Source organism: Anguilla rostrata, chromosome 6 (genome assembly GCF_018555375.3).
Source record: "Anguilla rostrata isolate EN2019 chromosome 6, ASM1855537v3, whole genome shotgun sequence".
Taxonomy (NCBI): Eukaryota; Metazoa; Chordata; class Actinopteri; order Anguilliformes; family Anguillidae; genus Anguilla; species Anguilla rostrata.
This window is the reverse complement of record NC_057938.1, coordinates 4273588-4293190: the sequence shown is the minus strand read 5'-3', so window position 1 is coordinate 4293190 and position 19603 is coordinate 4273588. Positions and strand designations below refer to the sequence as shown.

At 46.2% G+C, this 19603-nt stretch overlaps 1 protein-coding gene across 3 annotated transcripts in view; it reads right to left on the bottom strand.

Annotated features, from left to right (window-relative positions):
• astn1 (astrotactin 1) overlaps window positions 1–19603 on the bottom strand; it is a 320953-nt gene that overhangs the window by 222476 nt on the left and 78874 nt on the right. For 2 of the 3 annotated variants that reach the window (XM_064341654.1, XM_064341656.1), the window contains exons 3-5: window positions 8750–9146; window positions 6831–6980; window positions 38–145 (exon numbers count right to left, since the gene is read on the bottom strand). In XM_064341654.1, the coding sequence (XP_064197724.1) occupies window positions 38–145; window positions 6831–6980; window positions 8750–9146 (655 nt within the window). The remainder of the gene's footprint in view (window positions 1–37; window positions 146–6830; window positions 6981–8749; window positions 9147–19603) is intronic. The other variant, XM_064341655.1, reaches the window with a different exon arrangement.

Sequence of the window (19603 nt, the reverse complement as noted above, 5' to 3'; positions counted from 1 at the left end):
GAGCCCCAAGCAGGGGTCCCATTGCCATTTCTCATACCTCGGCTGCGGCGCCTGCTTCGGTTGGGGTCAGTGTAAAAGGTCAGCTGGGGCTCGCTGTCCGCCTCCGTCCCAGAGTCCCCGTCCGGGTTCAGGAAGGCGGAACCCGCTGCGGAATTCACACACATCACCCCACCCGCCCCCCATCAAAAGCCTGTCTGCGGTGGGGGGGGGGGAGGAGGGGGAGAGAGGAGCTTGTCTGTGGAGGGGAGGGGGAGGGGAGGGGGGGTGCAAGGGGATGCGCCTCTTCTATGTGTTTATTTCCTGTTTTTTGGTTTAAAAAAAGTCAAAATTTGAAAATAATAATAATAATAATAATAATAATAATAATAATAAACACTCTCTACTCTCCATCTCAGCTTCTGCACCCCAATGCACCCTACTCAGCTTCTAACCTGAACCCTGACCCTGCTTGGTTTGGCAATTTTCCCCTTTGGATGGAAACAGACAATACACGTGGGTGTGTTTATTTATTTATATGTCTGTATAATTACCAATCACATTGTTCAGCTTGCCCAAATACCATGCCAAATCGGTTTTCATTACAGGAAGGAACGAAGAGTACAGACCTCATGAACTGCACAATTCGACAACCATATCCTTTCACTTTTAAGAATCACTGTACACAAAGCGATGCACAGGGGGCTATGAAACATAACAGTCAATAATTTCTTCCTCTTGAATAACCCCTGAAAAATGTGTGCCGGGTTGCTGATCACTGGCGATGGGATGGCGTAAGGTTTCATGAAACTAAATACGGGCCCAGCTAATACAGGATATGAGTGACTCACTAATCTGAGCCAATCATCGTGTTACGCTGCGGGGAGCAGAGCCATTACGTCGCAGACAGGTCAATAATTGACAGGTCTTTGTAGCTTCCACTGCCTGATAAGGGGTCAATGAAACCCCTCTCCCATCACTAATCTTCAATTTTCTAGAGACCACCCGGTTAATGTGTCCTAGATATAAGTCCAAAGATGGCATGCTATTAGTTTTTTTATTATGAACAATTTATATGGAACGTACTCTACAATTATTTGTGCTTTGTGAATACACAGTCATAAATGTGTAATAACATATTAATAAATACACTATAACTTGAAGTCAAAAGTATAATGCTGATCTTCATGGAACTAAATACACTGTGCAATATAGCTATAGTTGCAGAGTAGGGGGAAAGAAAATCTATATTTCAATATGTATAAATACTTTGTAAATGTACCGCTGTAAAATCTGAAAGCCCGCAAGAATAATGCAGAAAAAGTGGAAAGGAATGATATGTATGTGATTGGCGATAAAAAGGTTATTTTTTTAAATTGCACCCAGTATTACTGTTCAGAACCCTTTGCATGTGGACACAATGGCCATCCTGTTAACTAGCAGCAGCCTTGTCATAGTTCAGCTGAAAAATGCCTCTTCAAACCCACCCTATTTGACAAGGAGTAAGAAAAAAATAAAGAAATAGTATATTTTGATACCTTGTATTGAATTTATAGCTATTTGGCAAATGCGGCCTCCCCATTAAAACAAACTTACTAACATAAATTAATCTTTAATTGAACATTAAAAATGTATTTAAAATAATTTTCACTGCCTTCATTAAGAATATTATAGTATTGACTAATTAAAAAAAAAAAAAACTAATCTAGGACCCACATATACCACTGCCAGACATACCACCGCTTGTAATTATGAAGCAATCAACATAATTTACAAATTATGCATTAGGCTTGTTTGTGGAGGATAATAAAATCATTTCAATAACAACTTCACACTCTGGGTGTTTAACAAGTACAACGTCAAGGGAAACACAACAGATAATATCCTGACACTGGCAAATGCCTATGAAAAAAAAGACTAAATGACATGAATGTGAATAATGAATGAGGATCTGGGCTTGGAGAATGACTGCTGTCATGGACAGGGTATAAAACTTAACTTTAATGAGCCACAGTCTCCTTTCTTTCCCCCGGGCTACCAAAACAACCTTCAGACTGCTACAAAAAATGTCCAAGTCCAGCTAAAGACATAACTCCACTGCAACTTGTAGATAACTGTCAAAGAGGAGTGTATTTGTCAAGAAAAACAAAGTACTCGATGAAGACACACACAAACACAAAAACACACAACACACACACGCGCATGTATGCATACACATACATGTGTATACACAAGGTGTGGCCTACATATGTTATATTCTCGTTTCCACAGCGGCGTGATTTTCCGCGCGGTGCGAGCGCAGGACGGTTCCGCGCGCGCATCTCCCCTCCGAACGCGCAGAGCCGACGCGACTCTGTTTACTCAGCACGCCGGAGGACGAATGGTTTCATTATCCCACGTGAAGGAGGGCGATAAATAATGCGGCTGGGTCACGCGGCTCCGGCGTCTGCGGGCGAGAGCGATAATGCTGTTTGTCTCAGCCCGCGCTTCCGCCCAATCGCGCGCGTGCGTGCGTGCGTTACCCGGGAAACGGAGGGCGCCTCACACGCACACACACACACACACGCGCGCGCGTGCGGGTTCGCCAGGGCCGCGGATCAAAAAAAAATTGCGAAGGGGAGCAAACGAGTAATCACCGTCTCCGCGGAGACGCAGAAATCAGGCGGCACAAATGCCTACGTAAACAATCATAAATAACGCGCGGCCGTGAACTAGATTTGTTAGGAAATGGAGCGAACATCACTTCTTTTAACCTTAATTTCGCAGACATGCCGACAGTGATTTTTTTTTTTGGGGGGGGGGGGGGGGGAGCTGCTTGCAGGGTTTAGCAGAAAGCATTACATTACATTACAATAAAGGCATTTGGCAGACTCTCTTATCCAGACCGACTTACAGAACTTTTACACAGCATTTACACTGCACCCACTTATGCAGCTGGATATACACTGAAGCAATGCAGGTTAAGTACCTTGCTAAAATGGAGTCCAACCCGGGAATCGAACCCGGGACCTTTACATTACAAGAGCAGAACCTCGCCCATTATACCACACCGCCGCCCTACATAGAGGGAGCGGGAAGCAGAGTATGCACAGGCTTCGTGAGATCTGCGGTCTGGTCCAAATCTGTCACAGCTGCGGAGCCTCGCAGTGGGAAGTTCATTAACCTCATTTACGGCCAGCAGCCGTCCGACCTTTCGGTAAAAAAACGTGGCTCGGGAGAGACCAAAGCGTCTCCTTTGACGGGTGTTCGTGTGGCTTAAACTGAACAGGAGGGCGAGTTCCTGGAATTGGCAGTGACCAAAAAACCCCAACGACGGAAAGTAGTAATCTCAGACGCCATCACCGAATGGTGAAATAAAAATGCTTTCGCGCACTCTCCCACACAGGAAGACTGGAAAGCATAAATGGTGTTTGCACTCAAATGTTTTACTCACGGACATCTTTCCTGCCAAATGTATTTATATAAAAAAATAAATTTCTCTTTTTTTTTTTTAAATATTGACTCGAGAGCAGTTCTCTCCGGTACCGTGAAAGACACATTCAGAGCGTTTCTTTCACGGAAAGCACACGACAGGTAAAAAAAGCAGAGTATATTTTATAAGCTGCCACACTGTTTGCGACTCCCATTCAGTTGTGCTAAAAGGTGCCACACGACACACAGTTGCCTGTAAACGTCATTGCTGGGATACTGTATTCATATATCAATAATTAAGATAGAAAATGATGCTTCCCGGTGTTGGGCAAGTATCCTTCACATATGCCAAAATAAGAAGAGGGACGGGAATTTTAACCAAAATCTCTCACATATATATTTCATTATGAGTAACTCTGGATCAAACCAACCCCACTGCCAGACTGGCAACAGTTGACTTAAGTTTTCTTACACTGGAGTTTTGTTTTGTTCTTTTTTTTGGGGGGGGTTCCGCACGGCACATTTTTGGGTTGACAGGGTTTCGAAAAGCTTGATAATAAATTATATTTTAAAAAATGAAATGCTTTGACTCCGCGTCGAGAACGTCGGAATGACGTCCGACGGAGGAACGGAGGCTTCCGGAACGTCGGCGTGAGGGAGGAGGAGGAGGAACGCAGAGGAGAAAGAGTCGGCGGCTCTCCGAAGGCGGCGTCGGCGGCCGCGCCTTCCCCGCCGCCGTGCCGCCGCCGAGCAAAGACAGCGAGAGCGCCGTAGCCTTGAGAGCGACAGCAGGGGGGAGAGAGGTGGGAAAGCGAGGGGGGGATGAATAAAAGATAAGTTCTTTTAAATATATCCCACGCGTGATATCCCTTGGAATTACAAACACGGAAAGGTGCGAAAAAGAAGGGGGAAAAAAAAACGTTTACAAGAAACATTTTTTTCTTTCTTTCTTTCTTTCTGTTTTTCTCCGGATATCTGTAACACAATGATTGGGGGGGGGGGGGGGCTAGGTTGACATCTGCTACCTCCAGCGGGCTGCAGCTGTAGCTTTGGGCTCAGAGAGCGGCGCGGAGAAGACGACATGCTAAATATACGCTAACACATCTGGCATGCAGTCGTGAGAGAGAGAGAGAGAGAGAGAGAGAGAGAGAGAGAGAGAATTCACGGTAACGGGAAATGTGCTGTACGTAGTATACGAGCTCTGTAGATGTATTAGAAAAGACAGCCACAGAAGTGGGAACGGGGGCCTGTGAAATACGACGTTTTAAAAACGGAAGGTAAAAACCACCACGCCAGCCCGCTCGTGGCATCAGAAACAAGCGGCGGGAGATTGATGCCGCCTCAGCTCGCTTGAAGCCCTGTCCTCCAAATCTATCATTCAGGAAAGCATTTTTATTAAGAAGCAGGAGCACTTACTAATGCACATATATATTGCAGTGCATATATTCTCTTTCATTTTGAGAACCCCTTCACAACATTGTTATTTCGGTATGTTCCGGATTTTATGAAAACTGTTGTAAAAAAAAAAAAAAAATGTAAAAAAAGTTAAGCCTACTAAAAATGTAAGCGAGCATGTAATATAACCGGGATTCCATTTCAGGAGAAAGCACTTTGCGGTTAGATGGAACGAAGCCCTTCGTTTTCTCTATTTTCTGCTCCACTGGTCTGTTTGCTCCGTGCATATAGAGCAACACACAGCGTTCATTACCAGGGACGCAATATAAGTCACCGGGGAAACAGACTGCAAAGTTATATATCACCAGAAAATAAAAATATAATGAGGTTCCAAAATAAATGAAAAAAAAAAAAAACACTTTTTTTTTTTTGACGTTCAGCCTCCTGGCATTTCCACACAAACAAATTGAGTTAAATTAATATGAGAAATATGCTAATCTCGTATGTTTAAAATATGGAGGTGCGGATTTCCACTGCGTGGCCCGTGGGGCTGTCACAGATTGCATTCAGACGGTGAGAGACCAAAGACTGTCCGTAAGTGGCAGAGACAGAGAATCAGACGGGGGGAGGGGGGGGGGTGTATCACGGATCGCTCGGCGGACGGGGTCCACTCTCACCCTCCCGCGGATTTAAGCGGTAAACAGATTGGATCTCCAGCGTTTTTGTCCCAAAAAGTGATCCGGCCATTCATCATCCGGCTCGTCGACGCTCTGGCGCTGTTGCCGGGCGATGGCGGGATAGTGGGATAGCGCAAAACCACATCCGCTACGTGCCACCGCTCCGCCTTCTATTATTCATAAAGAAAGGCTTGATATCTCATGTCTTTTTTTTTCCCCCTTCTCTCCACACCCCACCCCTCCACCACCACCCCCAAGAGCCAGCTTTTGATTTTCCTTCTCATTACGGTACAAAACGCCGTTGCTGCTGAATGCAGAAGCAGGCTATCTGGCAAGGTCAGGGAGGAAAGCGAAACTCTGCCGGGCAGAGGAGAGGATAACGTGGCGGAATACGAAGGAGGCAAAAATATCTGGAAAAAAAAAATCAGGAATTCTGAGTCTGAAAAAAAATAAATAAATACCAACCTGAAAGAAAATATAATACCTTTGCTTCTCTAACTACCATCTGTGTTTGTTTTCACAAGATGAATACATATCTGCATATATATATATATTTATCATTTCATTTCTCTTATTTTCTGAGTGTTTGGTTACAGAAATACCAGCTGTTGCTGGTCTTCACGTTGTTTGATACTGTACATATAGTACTGCACCCTTGTGTAATGTCATAAAGTGCTTTTTTTCTTCTTTTTCTGGTGCGCGCTTCAAGAAATACCAGCTAATACTGGCTTTAACATGGTCTGATATATACACACACAGTATATATCCGTTAAATTACACCACGGACACACAACAACGGGACAATAACTATGGGATGGCGTGAGACGAGTAAGACGCAGACTGTGCGTCCGCGCGGTTTGAAGACAGCTGAGCGTGAAGCGCTGTGGCAGAGCGTGCGACGGGGAAGACGAGAAGAGGGCAAGAGAAGAAGACGACGAAGACGAGCGAGCGCAGCGCGTCCACCGCGAGAGGAAGAGCAGACAGCCTCCCTCTCCAATTAGCAACGCTTCTCTGAGTCCGCAAAAACCCGGCGTTCTCAAGGCGCCCGTGGAGACCGAGGCCTGAGGGCGGTGATTAAAAATGAGAGCGGAGGGGGGAGGGGGGAGGGGGGGGGAACGGAATAGATGGAAATGGCCTTAACCTCCCTACTCATCCACGCTCGAGTCGCCAAAACAATCGAACGGCGAGAGGGTCTCCTCCTTCCAAGTGCTCGAGAAGGCGGCTTGCTCAATGGCACTTACCAGTGCAAGTGAAGCACCGTGCACGTGTGTGTGTGTGTGTGTGTGTGTGCGCGTGCGTGCGTGCGCGCGTGTGTGTGTGCGCGTGCGTGCGCAGTGGGTGGGTGGGATGGGGGGGGCAGGCGGGACTCACCGCGGGTCTTGCTGGACAGGCGCTTGCGCTGATTGGTGGAGGTGTTGTGCGGGAGGAGCGTGTTCTGCTGGTGGTTGGCATCGACGGGGCTGGTGGCGATGATGTTGTCCTTGTACTTGCTCATCAGGCAGAGCTTGGTACTGTCATTCCCTGCCGAAACAGCGATGGGGGGGGTGGGGGGGCACAGTCAAGACGCGGGCACCCCCATCGCTCCCCGCGGGACTCTTGCGATGAAAAGCCCGACCGTCGTCTTTCAGGATTATTATTTTATTTTATTTTTTTTTACTTCACTTTTAATTTACATGTAAATAAATACACCGGGCAGAAGCATTGAGATTGATGCCGGAATTAACTGCACAACATCGCAGAAGAAGGGCTTCTGAGTTCAGTGGTGTCAGATACACAACAGCCTGTCACCGTCTGTCGTCATTTCAAACGATTCAGGTATTAGCCCCTAGCTCGAAAAATGAATAGCTTAGCCCCTTTCTACTGCAGGAGAACGGAGGGAACAAAGCACTGCGATAAACGATTACCGCTCCCCTCCTCCTGCAAATCTTCTATCAAAGCGTTCTCTCCAAATGAATCATCAACAAACTTTCTCTCCAGTTCAATCGGAAGAGCAATTTAAAAATGCCTGTCCAATGAACCCGGTATCTTCAAACTGCATTTCTGTGTGAAGTGAGACCCTGGATGTTTACCTTGGCCACAGAAAGTGCTTTGAATAGCTGCTTTTTTTTTGGTTTGAAACCATTTGAATACATTTCATTTCAGGTCTCCTATTGCCTCTAAGGCTCAACAATTACAAATGATGGATATCATTTCAGTAGCATGAATTATTTAACCAACTTCACCTTGAATACTTGCTATGCAAAACCAAGGTTGTTCGAATCCGAATTATTTAAACATACAAATAATCTAATGTGTACTTTCAGGCAAGAAATTAATATCGTACTAAATATGAGAAGGGGGTTTGTCATTTGTACTTTGTACTAATTGTCACTCATGATTTGTCATTTTCAATATAAGTGGAGAGTACCATTCATAGAACAATTTCTACATCTGTAAGTGACCAGCACAAAGATCAGCACATTTTAACCAAAGATAAGTCTAAAAGGTTAAAATGCTTTGCCCTGTTGTCTTCATCAGTGAAATTCTAATCTTCTAAATTAGATCTTCTGTCGGAGAACCCGCCAGTATGCGCCTCTACTTTTAATGCGGTTATTAAAAATGTTCCAAACACTCTGTAGCAAACTAACTGTTCATTTTCTGACAATTCATTTTTAATTAGGAGAATATATTCTATTACATCAGGCTATTACTACATATTTTGAGGAATCTGGGTCATGAGCAAAAGTGTATAAAAATGGGTCTTCTGTATAGTTTTTAGGTGCATGTATGTGTGTGTCTGTGTGCCTGTTACTGTGCTTGGATATGTGTGTATCTATGCATTCATGTGCACACAGTGTGTGTGAGGACACGTACTTGTGAACTGAATGCATGTACATGTACAAGTGTGTGTGTGTGTGCATGTGTAAGTGTGAGTGTGTGTGTGTATGTGTGTGTGTGTGTGTGTGTATGTGTATGTGTATGTGTGAGTGTGTGTGTATGTGTGTGTGTGCGTGTGCGTGTGTGTGTATGTGTATGTGTACGTGTGTGTGTATGTATAGGTGTGTGTGTGTGTGTGTATGTGTGTGTGTGTGTATGTATAGGTGTGTGTGTGTGTGTGTATGTATAGGTGTATGTGTGCGTGTGTGTATGTGTGTGTGTGTGTGCGTATGTGCGTGTGTATGTGTGTGTGTGTGAGTGTGTGTATGTGTGTGTGTGAGTGTGTGAGTGTGTGTGAGTGTGAGCGTGTGTATGTATGTGTATGTGTGCGTGTGTGTATGAGTGTGTGCTCGTGCAGTTGTACTGGTGCTCACCAGGCGTGAGGTCCATGGCGGCCTTGTCGTTGCAGCCCTGCAGCGAGTCCAGCGTGCGCGTCACCTGGCTGGCGAAGTCCTCGCCGCCGTTCATGCACTCGCGCTGCAGGTGCTGCCGCAGGTCGGCGATGTCGTACTCGTAGCCGTCCAGGATGGGCGTCTCGCGCACGCTCAGCGTGCCGCTGGCGCTGTGGCCCGGGCCGCCGCGGGAGTTGCGCAGGCTCTCGCGCGCCGGCCCGCCCATCAGCACCGACGGGATGTAGTGGATCTCGTTGGCCGCCTCGGCGCTGGCGCTCTTCTGCGGCTGCGGCACGCGCCGGCGCTTGCACCAGCGCCGCCGCGTGTACAGGATCAGCACCAGGCACAGGATGGAGAGCAGCAGCGCGATCATCCCACCCTGCGCGGGGGGGGGGGGGGGGGGAAGGGAGAGAGAGGGGGGAGGGGGGCAGGGGGAGAGAGAGGGGGACAGACAGAGAGAGGGAGAGAGAGGGAGAGACAGAGAGCGAGTGAGAGAAAGGGGGGGAGAGAGGGGGACAGACAGAGAGAGGGAGAGAGAGGGGGGGGAGAAGGAGACATCATTTTGACATCTAAGTAAAGTACCCAAGACACAAACAAATATACACCTAAATAAATAAATAAATAACCCTCTCATACCACACCCCCCCCACCCTCATAGCCAACACACACCTGTACGCCAGAGAGAGAGGGGGAGAGAAAATGTGAGGTAGAGAGAGAGAGGAAGAGAGAGACAGAAATAGAGGGTGAAAGAGAAAGAGAATGGGAGGGAGGGAGAGAGAGACAGATAAAGAGACAGACAGAGAGAGGGATAAAGAAGAGAAGAAAGAAGAATAAAGAAGAAAGTCATAAATGGAGAGAGGGGGAGAGAGAGTGGCACTGTCAACTAGGAATAATAAGGTAAGAAAAACATTCCTCCATTAATTACACAGGATTGCCCTAAATTTCCAGCACTTCCAGATCAGGAAATACTGCCAAACCTTCCAGGAGAGAAAGTGAGCTGCACAAATTTAGCAGCACAATATATAACTGCCTGCCATAACCTGAGGAACAGTGGAACAAGCTACAAACCAGGAGAAAATAACCATAAATAATAATAATTGAATTGAACTGAACTGAAAACAATGCCTGCTCCTGAACATTCACATCATTAAAACACGCACAGAAAAATATGTCGGAACACGTTGTGTGGGGGACAGCCATAGCAACTTTGGTTTTGCTCGAAGTTTCGCACTGTTCTAAGCACAGAGACTACAGTGTAAACTAACTGCAGGAGATGTTTGTCTGTGAGCACACGCTGCCACGCCTGTTTTCACTTGCACACAAAATCTCCTACTGTTCCCCATTTCAGCACAGCACGCTCAGCAAGCTGCAAAATGTCTTGCGCACCCCAACACTTCCTGCTAGTTAACACATCACTGAACTCCCTAAAACTGCTGTGGGCACACAGCTCCAGTGCACTCATGCACACGCACACACACACACACACACACACACACACAAGCACGCACGCACACATATGCACAAACACACATGCACACATACATATACACACGTCTGCGCACCTACACACATACACATGCAGGTAGGCAGGCACACACACACGCACGCACGCTCGCACGCGCGCACACACACACACGCACACACACACGCACGCAGGCAGGCACACAACACACGCACGCAGGCAGGCACACAAACACACACGCAGGCGGGCAGGCACACACACACACACACCCACACGCACACACACCTGGACTCAGCAAAGCTCAGCCGGCACTTCCTGCTGCAGGCACTTGTGCATGATGTCCCACTACCTTCTTGCTCACACACACACTGTAACAGGACCAAGAGCCCAGGATGTGCTGGATTTCACACAGTTACAGGGACAGTTCATAATTCACACACAACGGATGACAAAACTCCCTTTCCCCACTGTGGATAAACGCCGATGGTTATTTACATTATAAATGACACTGCAGCTGCAAAGAACACGCTTGTTATTACATCGTTTTCACTAGGAAGGACATATTCATCTTCAATGTGTATTACCGAAGGCATTAATTAGATGCATTTTAGATCATCGCTTTTTTTAGACCAACTCGTTTCTTTAATAAGACCATAACTTATAAAAGTTCACAGTGATGAAATTTTCAGAAATACAAGGAGAGGGAGGTCTAATATAAGTGTTTAATGTTTGACTGACAGGCATGCAAGTGCTTGGTAAGAGGAGTGGCATAGTCTATATAGGGCAGCTGATTCTCGAGCCATATGTATTTCCTGTAGGAAAGACTGCCATGGATTTTTCAGCTGGTCCCTTCTCTATCTGTTACCCAGGGGTAACCAACCCCGTCCCTGGAGATTTACCGTCCTGTAGGCTATCATTTCAACCCTAATTTGGCTCACCTGATTCTGGTAATCGGTTACTCAACATGATCTCTAGCTGTTGAATGAAGTGTGCTTTGTTAGGGATGGAGTGAAAACCTACAGGATGGCAGGAACAGGGTTGGTTGACACTGCTGTTACCCTCTCTGTACCCTAAGTGGTCTAAAGCAAAAAAAAAAAAAAAAAATGGGCTAGACTGCACCTTTGTCTTTTTGGAAAAATAAAAAATAATAAGAACAACTTACAAATGAGCCCGCAGCTGTCTCTACAGATCACACAAGGATCCCTCTGAAAAAAACACACCAAATGTATTCACGCCTTTATTACCATGCAATAGCCATGTTATACGACGCCTATGCGCACGCTTGGTTCACAGCCAGAGAGACGCTGAGGTAATCTCTAAATTGTACATGATCCCTGTGTCACATTTAATTACCGCAAATCTCATCGTTCGGGTCCCAGTGATTTCCACAGAGTTTCTGTGCGACCGGCGACACCGTTCGGCATTACCGCGGTCTGGCGGAACGATAATACGGGGGGGGGGGGGGGGAAGAAAAAATCCAATTCAAACACAAAAGGGTTCTGAGGCTCGACTTGAAAGCGTGAGATCCGTCCTCATCCTCGCCAAGAGTGAAGAAGGCTCTTCACACACACACACACACAAAAAAAAAAAAAAAGAAGTAATTTGCGTCCGTCGTTCGCCCACTCCGCGTAGTCGAGGATGATTACAGACGACGCGCTGATACGGGTCACTTACGCTGTTAAATTTTGCACGCTCCACGGAGGAGGGGGCAGGATGATGCCCGGGCATAATTTGAGTCGTGTTGATCGTAGTTTTCCCGCTGTTTTCAAAGTCGTTACGCTTGCGTCCGGGCCCCAAGTAATGGGCTTCCCACAAACAGCCGCGTAAGTACAGTAGAGTTAGCCAAGGACAAAACTGGCATCGCGAAGAAGATGGCACAGCATGGCACTAATGTTCCTGGTGAGCCAACCTCATCAGAAGGTGAGAGATATCTACACCTCCGGCAAACACAAAAGAAAAGGTTCTCGCAATGTTACTGGAATGTTCAATATTTAAAACACGGCCAGCACGTTGGAGCAACATTTGGAGAACGTTCTGCCTCAGCTGGGACATCGAAAAAAAGCGGACTCCACGTTGATTCCCATCTGCAGTATCATTAACAAGCACACTTCCTTCCGTTTGCTTGCCATTTTGTCAAATTAGGGAACCTGAGTAGCATCTGGGGCTAAACACATCTGTCACACCACAGCTAGGGGTGAGAGGAGTACCAGCCCCTTCCAGGCGCTATTAGAGTTCCACAACGATGGCGAAGGATGCAGTAGCACTTCCAGTGTTAGGGTGGTTTATTAATTACAGCGTAGGGCGATAACTGTGCTCAGTGTAAAATTCCCAACCCGGTCAATACAAATGTACTGACTATGCACACTGCATACACTAGCTCGGGCTACTGCAGCTAGCAGCTAGCAGTTAGCATTTGTGTTGATGGTTAGCATAGGCCTACAGTCCACTCTACTAACAGCAACACTGAGCATGTTGCCTGGCCCGTATGCAAAATAATAAACACCATTCTTGCCATCATTGTAGATCTCTAATAAAGTCTAATAAACCGGGAGTGTGTGTGTGTGTGGGGGGGGGGGGCACTACCGTCACTTCAAGGCGCAGTGTCCCTATGTCATACGTCTCCGAGCCCGATTTGAATGACACAGTTAAACGAGGGGTTAACTCTGAAAAGAACAAAGCGGGGAGAGGGGGGAGGGGGGTATAGGGGGGGCAGAGGGGAGTTCCAGATCGTGTCCTCTTTCGGGATAATCAAAGATCCAAAGCGATAAAGACGGAGTAAAATGTCAGCTGGCGAAAGCCCCATTACAGACGGTATATGCTATCTGGCTCACTGAATGCTTTTCTTTTATTACCCAGCCGCCTTAGCACTTATTGGTGAGGCAATAATAACACTTAACAACCGAGCCCTTTTCATATTTATTGCCTTGGTCTTTCTTCATTGTCCTGTGGTGTATATCAATAAGGTGCCTCGCATTTATGCTAAGGGACAAAATAAAAAAATAAAAAAACTGATTCTATCAAGGGCAAGTGCCGCATTACATCCCACAATGCAATTTGGCCTCCGAAAACTGAGCCTGGGCGCGGACGCTGAGCCAACCCTCTGCGGCAAATTGATAACTGGCGGCCTGTTCGATTCGGCGTGGATGAAAATTGAACTGAAACTGGACTGACTGATCTGCATTCACACGCAAAAAAAAAAAAAAGAAAAGAAAAGAAAAAGGAGTTCTGGACTAAGCTGGAAGGAAAACTATCCGTAATCAATTAGGGCCAGCGGCCATTCAGAACAAGGGCGTAATGGAGAGAGAGAGAGATAAGGGGACCTGCCCTTCATGTCCGCAAACACACACACACACACACACAAAGGACACCCAGACTCGCGCTCATAATCCATTCAGGTACGGGTGCACGCCGCTGTTATTCCGGCACTGATGGTGCATGAAGAAACTTAATAACGTGTTTTATGTGAGCTGCGGTAGACACTCAAACAGCTTGACATTCGCAATTAGAGACATGGATGGGGGTGGGGGTAGGGGGCTGCCAAAAGGTTTGGGAAAGATAATATGAACATATCCATTTCAGGGTCTAGAATTATCGCCGCAAATAATGAATTATACCGCTGGCTTATATACTGTACTGTATACTAGCAAAATAAAAGCTTCAAAATAAAGATAGCAAAGTGATGGCTTTATACCACAGTGAATAACAGCGCTTTGCCATCTATGCTAGCATTTATTAAGGTGTTATGACACCTTAATAAAGGTGAGTTACAAACAGACACATAAACATGGCCGTAAAGCCAGTCAGACTGAAGTGTTATGGTACCGCATATCATATTCACAAGTGCCTATAAAACGGCAACAAATAATTTATAAAAAGCTTAGGATACATATAAGCTTGGAGCAATCAATTATTAACGCAGAGAAACAACAAGCTAGCAAAATTTTAAGGGGAGACATAACCAGGTTTTTCCTGCATAGGGAAACCTTTGGTGTGCACCAAAGCAAAATTTGCAAGCGTCAAAGCAGGAATAAAGGGGAAATAAACAATTTAAACGACAGAACATTATTTATTTGGCAGCAGTGATTGATGAATACAGCAGGAGGCAGGAATACACCCTGGACTGGTCGCCAATCTATTGCAGGGCCCAAACGCCGTTCACTCACACACTCACACCGAGAGGCAGTTTAGAGTCTCCAGCCCGCCGTGTGTCTTTGGACCGCGGGAGGAAACCAGAGTACACGACAGGAAACCACGCAGACAGGAGGAGAACATGCAAACTCAGGTATCAGGCCAGGTATCCAGCTCAGTACCTTCGTGTAGCGAGGCGACGGTGCTGTCCGCCGCACCACTGTGCCGCCCATCTTTGTGTGCAGCGAAGGTTTAGATCAATTATTATCTAGTTTGTGACCACCAGGTGATGTACAGGGGGTGGTATAGGAGCATTTGGGTGATTTTTTATGACATAACACAGGTTCACAGTAAAATGTTCAACTCATACACAGTTCATACGACTCCACTGCAAGCCAACAAGCCAGAGTGGACTCACATAAACTTTGCCAGAGTGTAATTAACAATGGACATTCTACTGTGTGCACGTTGCACATGGCCTTACTGTACCGTACGGTCTGCGGAAAAGATTATATCCCGGTCTGAAAGGGCGAGACCTCCAGGCCTCGTGCGGCTATCGATTTCAACTTTGAGAGCACAGCTCACGGGGAGAGCCATAAAGGGGCTGTGCACAGCGGACCCCGCGGGTAACAGAGACTGATTAAAACGGCTTTTCATCGCCAGACAAATCAATATTCAGTGTTTATCCAATGCAAAGCAAACAAGCAGATCTGATTGAAGAAGCGATTAAAAAAATGAACGAAAACAATACTGTCTCCGTTCCGCCGCGTTGTCGGTAAAAGGAGACGGCCGTAAACGAATCCGGACGCAAACGAAAGGCGAGCGGAGGTCTGTTATTAGCAAGCCAAACACATTTTTAATTTTGTTACAACGCTGCGTTAACGAGGGCGGCACGGGCGTGCAGGGGGGTAGCGCCGCTGCCTCGCGGCAAGAAGGTCCCGGGTTCGGCCGAGGTCTCTCTGTGTGGAGACCGCACGCCGTCCCCGTGTCCGCGTGGGTTTCCTCCGGGTACTCCGGTTTCCTCCCACGGTCCAAAGACATGCAGGCAAGGTTAATTGGACAGTCTAAACCGCTCCTAGGTATGAGTGTGTGAGGGAATGGAGTGTATGTGCCCTGCGATGGACTGGTGACCTGTCCTGGGTGTATTCCCGCCTCTCGCCCGAATGCATGCTGGGATAGGCTCCAACACCCCACGCGACCCTGACCAGAATAAGTGGGTTAGATAATGAATGGATGTACTGCGTTGTTTAGGGAAAACAAATTTCAGATACCACTCTCCTTTTTTAAAAATACACTCGAACAAATCACTTTCACCTTGACATTGAACTTGTGCTTGTTTTGTGAATAACAAAGGGTACAACTTTTTCTAGTTGCACAATTTGTATGTGTCTTGTATGCGGAATAGATGATACTGTCACACGGGTACTTCTGCTACCATCCAGGCCACACAAAATGTGATTATGCAAGGCACTAGTGCCACCATTAAATAAAAATAACGAATTAATATTTCTGATTACATCTGAAATGGAATGCAAAACACGTGTAAGAACTTTCCAGAGTTCCTTAGTATTAGTTCAGTTTCACTGTGTCCTTTTGATTGGCCTAGACAGCAGTGCTGTGCGATGGAGGAAGTTCGTATATGCTCCTGATGAGCTGACGTTTACAGTGGCAAACACATTTACAAATACGCTGTCTGGACTACAAAGCAGTTTGTACGGGGACATTTTTACAGTGTTCACTTGTTCAGTTTATTTATTCTGACTCATCACTTACTGTTATGTTTAGTCATTAATGACTAAAGCTATAATCAACAAAAACCTGATGTATTTAATCCACGGCTTAAATTTAATTTGCAGTGCCATCATTTGTTCAGTATGCAACAGTGAGCTATTGTAAGCATGGTCTAAATTTGTGGTGAGATCATCAGTTCCATTCATCAGTTCGCCACTAGCAATCTATGGTAGCCCATGTGTTCCATTTGACAAGTTTCTGGGGGTACCCCTGACAGAAGGGGTATAATTCATATTATTATAATGGATTAGAAATTAATGCTTCAATACCTGAACTGAATTTAATTTAATTTTTTTTTCATCAAAGAAGAGTGTTGCCATCTTGAGAAGGTGTTTCAAATCTCTTGCAGTCACAACCAATGGCAAATTATTCAACAAGAAATTCCCTCAAGAATACTCATTTTATGTGCAATTCGGTTTATTGAAATTTTGAAGCTATTCCTCGTTTCGTGTTATGAAAAGAAATTAAATTACAAGTCACTCTTTGAGATAGTAATCAATATTTAATATATGTTTTAATATCACTGCCGATCCATTGGCTTATCTTGCACTACCGGGACAGGTTTTTAAATATTCGCAACCTAAGAGTTTTTGTATTCTTATCAGCGTTTTCTTATATTCTTATATTTCTTATATTTTCTAAATGAGAAAAGTCAACGGAAATCCCTTCGGTCCAGGTTACAAATGAAAGAGAAGAATACCTCTCTTGTAATGCCAAACGCACATTTATTTATTTTTTCAGAAAAGCAAATACTTTTCACTCCACAATTCATTTTTTTTTTTAAAGTCCACTTTACATATTGCTCAGAGTGACAGAGGGAGCAAGTCTGCAAGCTATGTTTAACGATGTTACATAAAAAAATCTGTTCTTTCAAATATTTTATGCAATGATTTTTTTCCCCCCCAAAAAAATAATCTCCTTTTGTTACATTATTACATTATAGGCATTTTTTTTTTTGTCTCATTAGTATTCTGTTTAAATAACCACTCGTGATCTTATCTGAAATCTCTACTACAGGGCCTGGCACGCTAGCTTTCGGCTTGCCTTCATGACATGGCTTATCAGCAGCAGCAGGGTACTGTACATCAGTGAAACTCAGCCTGGGAGTTCATTACTTTACAGACGAATCTGCGCATGGATTAACGCTCCCACACCCGCTCGAACAGCCCGGCACACGGACAGCTGGGCGGATGAGTCTCTCTCTCTCTCTCTCTCTCGTCCGCCTCTTTAATTGAGGAACAATACGCCATGAGCAGGAGCTCTTCATGCGTGGAATAAATTACCGACTGATATTCACAAGAAGGTTCTCATCAAAAATCCGAACGACGGCTCGGCTGGACATCTTCACCGACCGCATTATGAAAACTCCCCGCAATCAGGCACTCGCGGCCACAAGACCAGGCCTGAATCTCAAATGCTACTAACGAAGGATTTTCTTTAAACTGGTATAGGCACTAGAGAGAGGACTGACACAGAGGCCCCGATCGAAGCCGGCATGTCACTGAGTACCTGAACTCCACAAAGGTACAGGGTGAACTCACAACCAGAAAAAAAAAAAAACTTTCGTATGGATTTTCCTGCGCTTAAGAATTAATCTCGGTTGCATGAGCGCGACACACAAACACGAAACAGCTCCCTCAGCAAAAATCCCCCCCCCCCACCCCCCCCCCTACCCCCTACCTCCCTCCCCTCCCCCTCCTCCACTTACTTCCCCTGAACTCCTAAATCAAATAGCATGACTTTCGCGGAGCAGGAAGAGCACTACGCCAAACCTGATTAGGGGAGCTCTTTGATTCGTCGGGAGGCCCTTGAAAAACAATTTCCGTGGCAGTTTGTTTGAGAAATGCGATGTGATTAGCAGACCCCGGGGACCAGCGCGGAGAGAGAGAGGCGCGCGCTGGCGATGCTCCAGTGCCCAGGGACTCGTTACCCGCGTAAAGATCAGACCCCGACGAGCCTCGTCGAAGCCTAATCACGTCCCCCCGTTCAGCCTTCAAAACCTTCAATAACGTTCCGTTCCGTTTTTTTATTATTTTTTTTTTGATATGGATGATCGTGATTATGGTGTGAAAAAGCTTCTCTTTTGGGCAAGTCGATATTCGGAAGGCACGGCTGAAGAAAGCGGATTTTTCCCCGAATTTTTTTCTCGCTCTCGCTCTTCGTTTGTAGTCAGGCAGGCATTTCAATACAGACTTCTCCGCGCATTAAGCCAAAGGGACATTGGAGTGGTGGGGGGGGAGGGGGGGGGGGGTGAGCCCAGAGGACTCATATCTGATCAGGGTGACATTTGTGAAGCAAATGACAGAGAGGCGGGCGGAGGGAGAGCCTTTCCGTCCTGGGGACATGTGCCGTCATAAAATAACATTATTCAAATGTAATAATAATAATAATAATAATAATAATAGAAGTAGTATTAGTAGTAGTAGTAGTAGCAGCAGCAGTAGCACTTTTATACTGTTTATACTGTAAAGGGTTAAACATGTTTGGTACAAAAAGTCAGCTTTTATAAACCGACAAAGCAACATGTCTTTGTAGATGTGTTCTATCCCAGTTATAATTCAGGTCTAATAAAGACATTTTTTTTCCCTAACGTCTGGTTTTGTCTCTTGCAGAGGAGTTAAGTTCCACTAATTGTCTCAACGGTGGAGGAGAAAGTGTTAATTAGGCCCCTAACCCCCCCCCCCATCTTCTCATGAGAAACGAGAACAAAGAATTACAATTACAGTTCTATCAAGACACGTTGCTGTGACCACTGTTGACCTCCCACCAATTTACTTTCGGTTGCATTTTTCTGTAGAGCGAAACACCTTCTTCCCGCCATTTTGTGTAAACGTATAGTGGGCGGGAAACACACACACACACAGCCAAAAGCACCCGGGGGAATCCCTGAGGAGGAGTCGTCAGTGTTCACTCGGCTGAAGAGAGGAGCAGGGCCGCTGAGCGGCGACCCGAGCGGCTCGTGAGAGGGCCTGGGCGCTCGGCGTTACCGCGTCAGCGCGGCGCGGCGATGCCGCTGCGCTCGCCCACGCCGCGGGCCGCTCGGCGAGGGAACGGGCGCCAAGGCTCCTCGACCCCTCGCTGCCGCTCGCAATGAATATTCTACGAAAGCCGAAAAAAAATGCCTTCGCCCCCGGCGTCTGTTTAACCGCAGGCTTCCCTCTTTCAAGACGAAAAAACACAACCCCCCCCCCCCCCCCGACCCTGACATTACTCATAGTTATTGGTCACAATCAAAATTCCCAGCATCCCCCTGGGAACAGGAAGAAAGGGAGCTCAGAAATACATCATTTCCAGCTTTGCGACGGCTACCGTGGCGATACTCTGATATATTGATCCAGAAGGGCCGGTTAATGGATTGAACGTGCAGTGGAGGGTTTTTTTCCTTAGCTCCCTCTTCCCAGGTTAACCTTGGAGGTGTCAAAAAGGGAAGGGAAAGCCGATGCAGGAAGCATTAA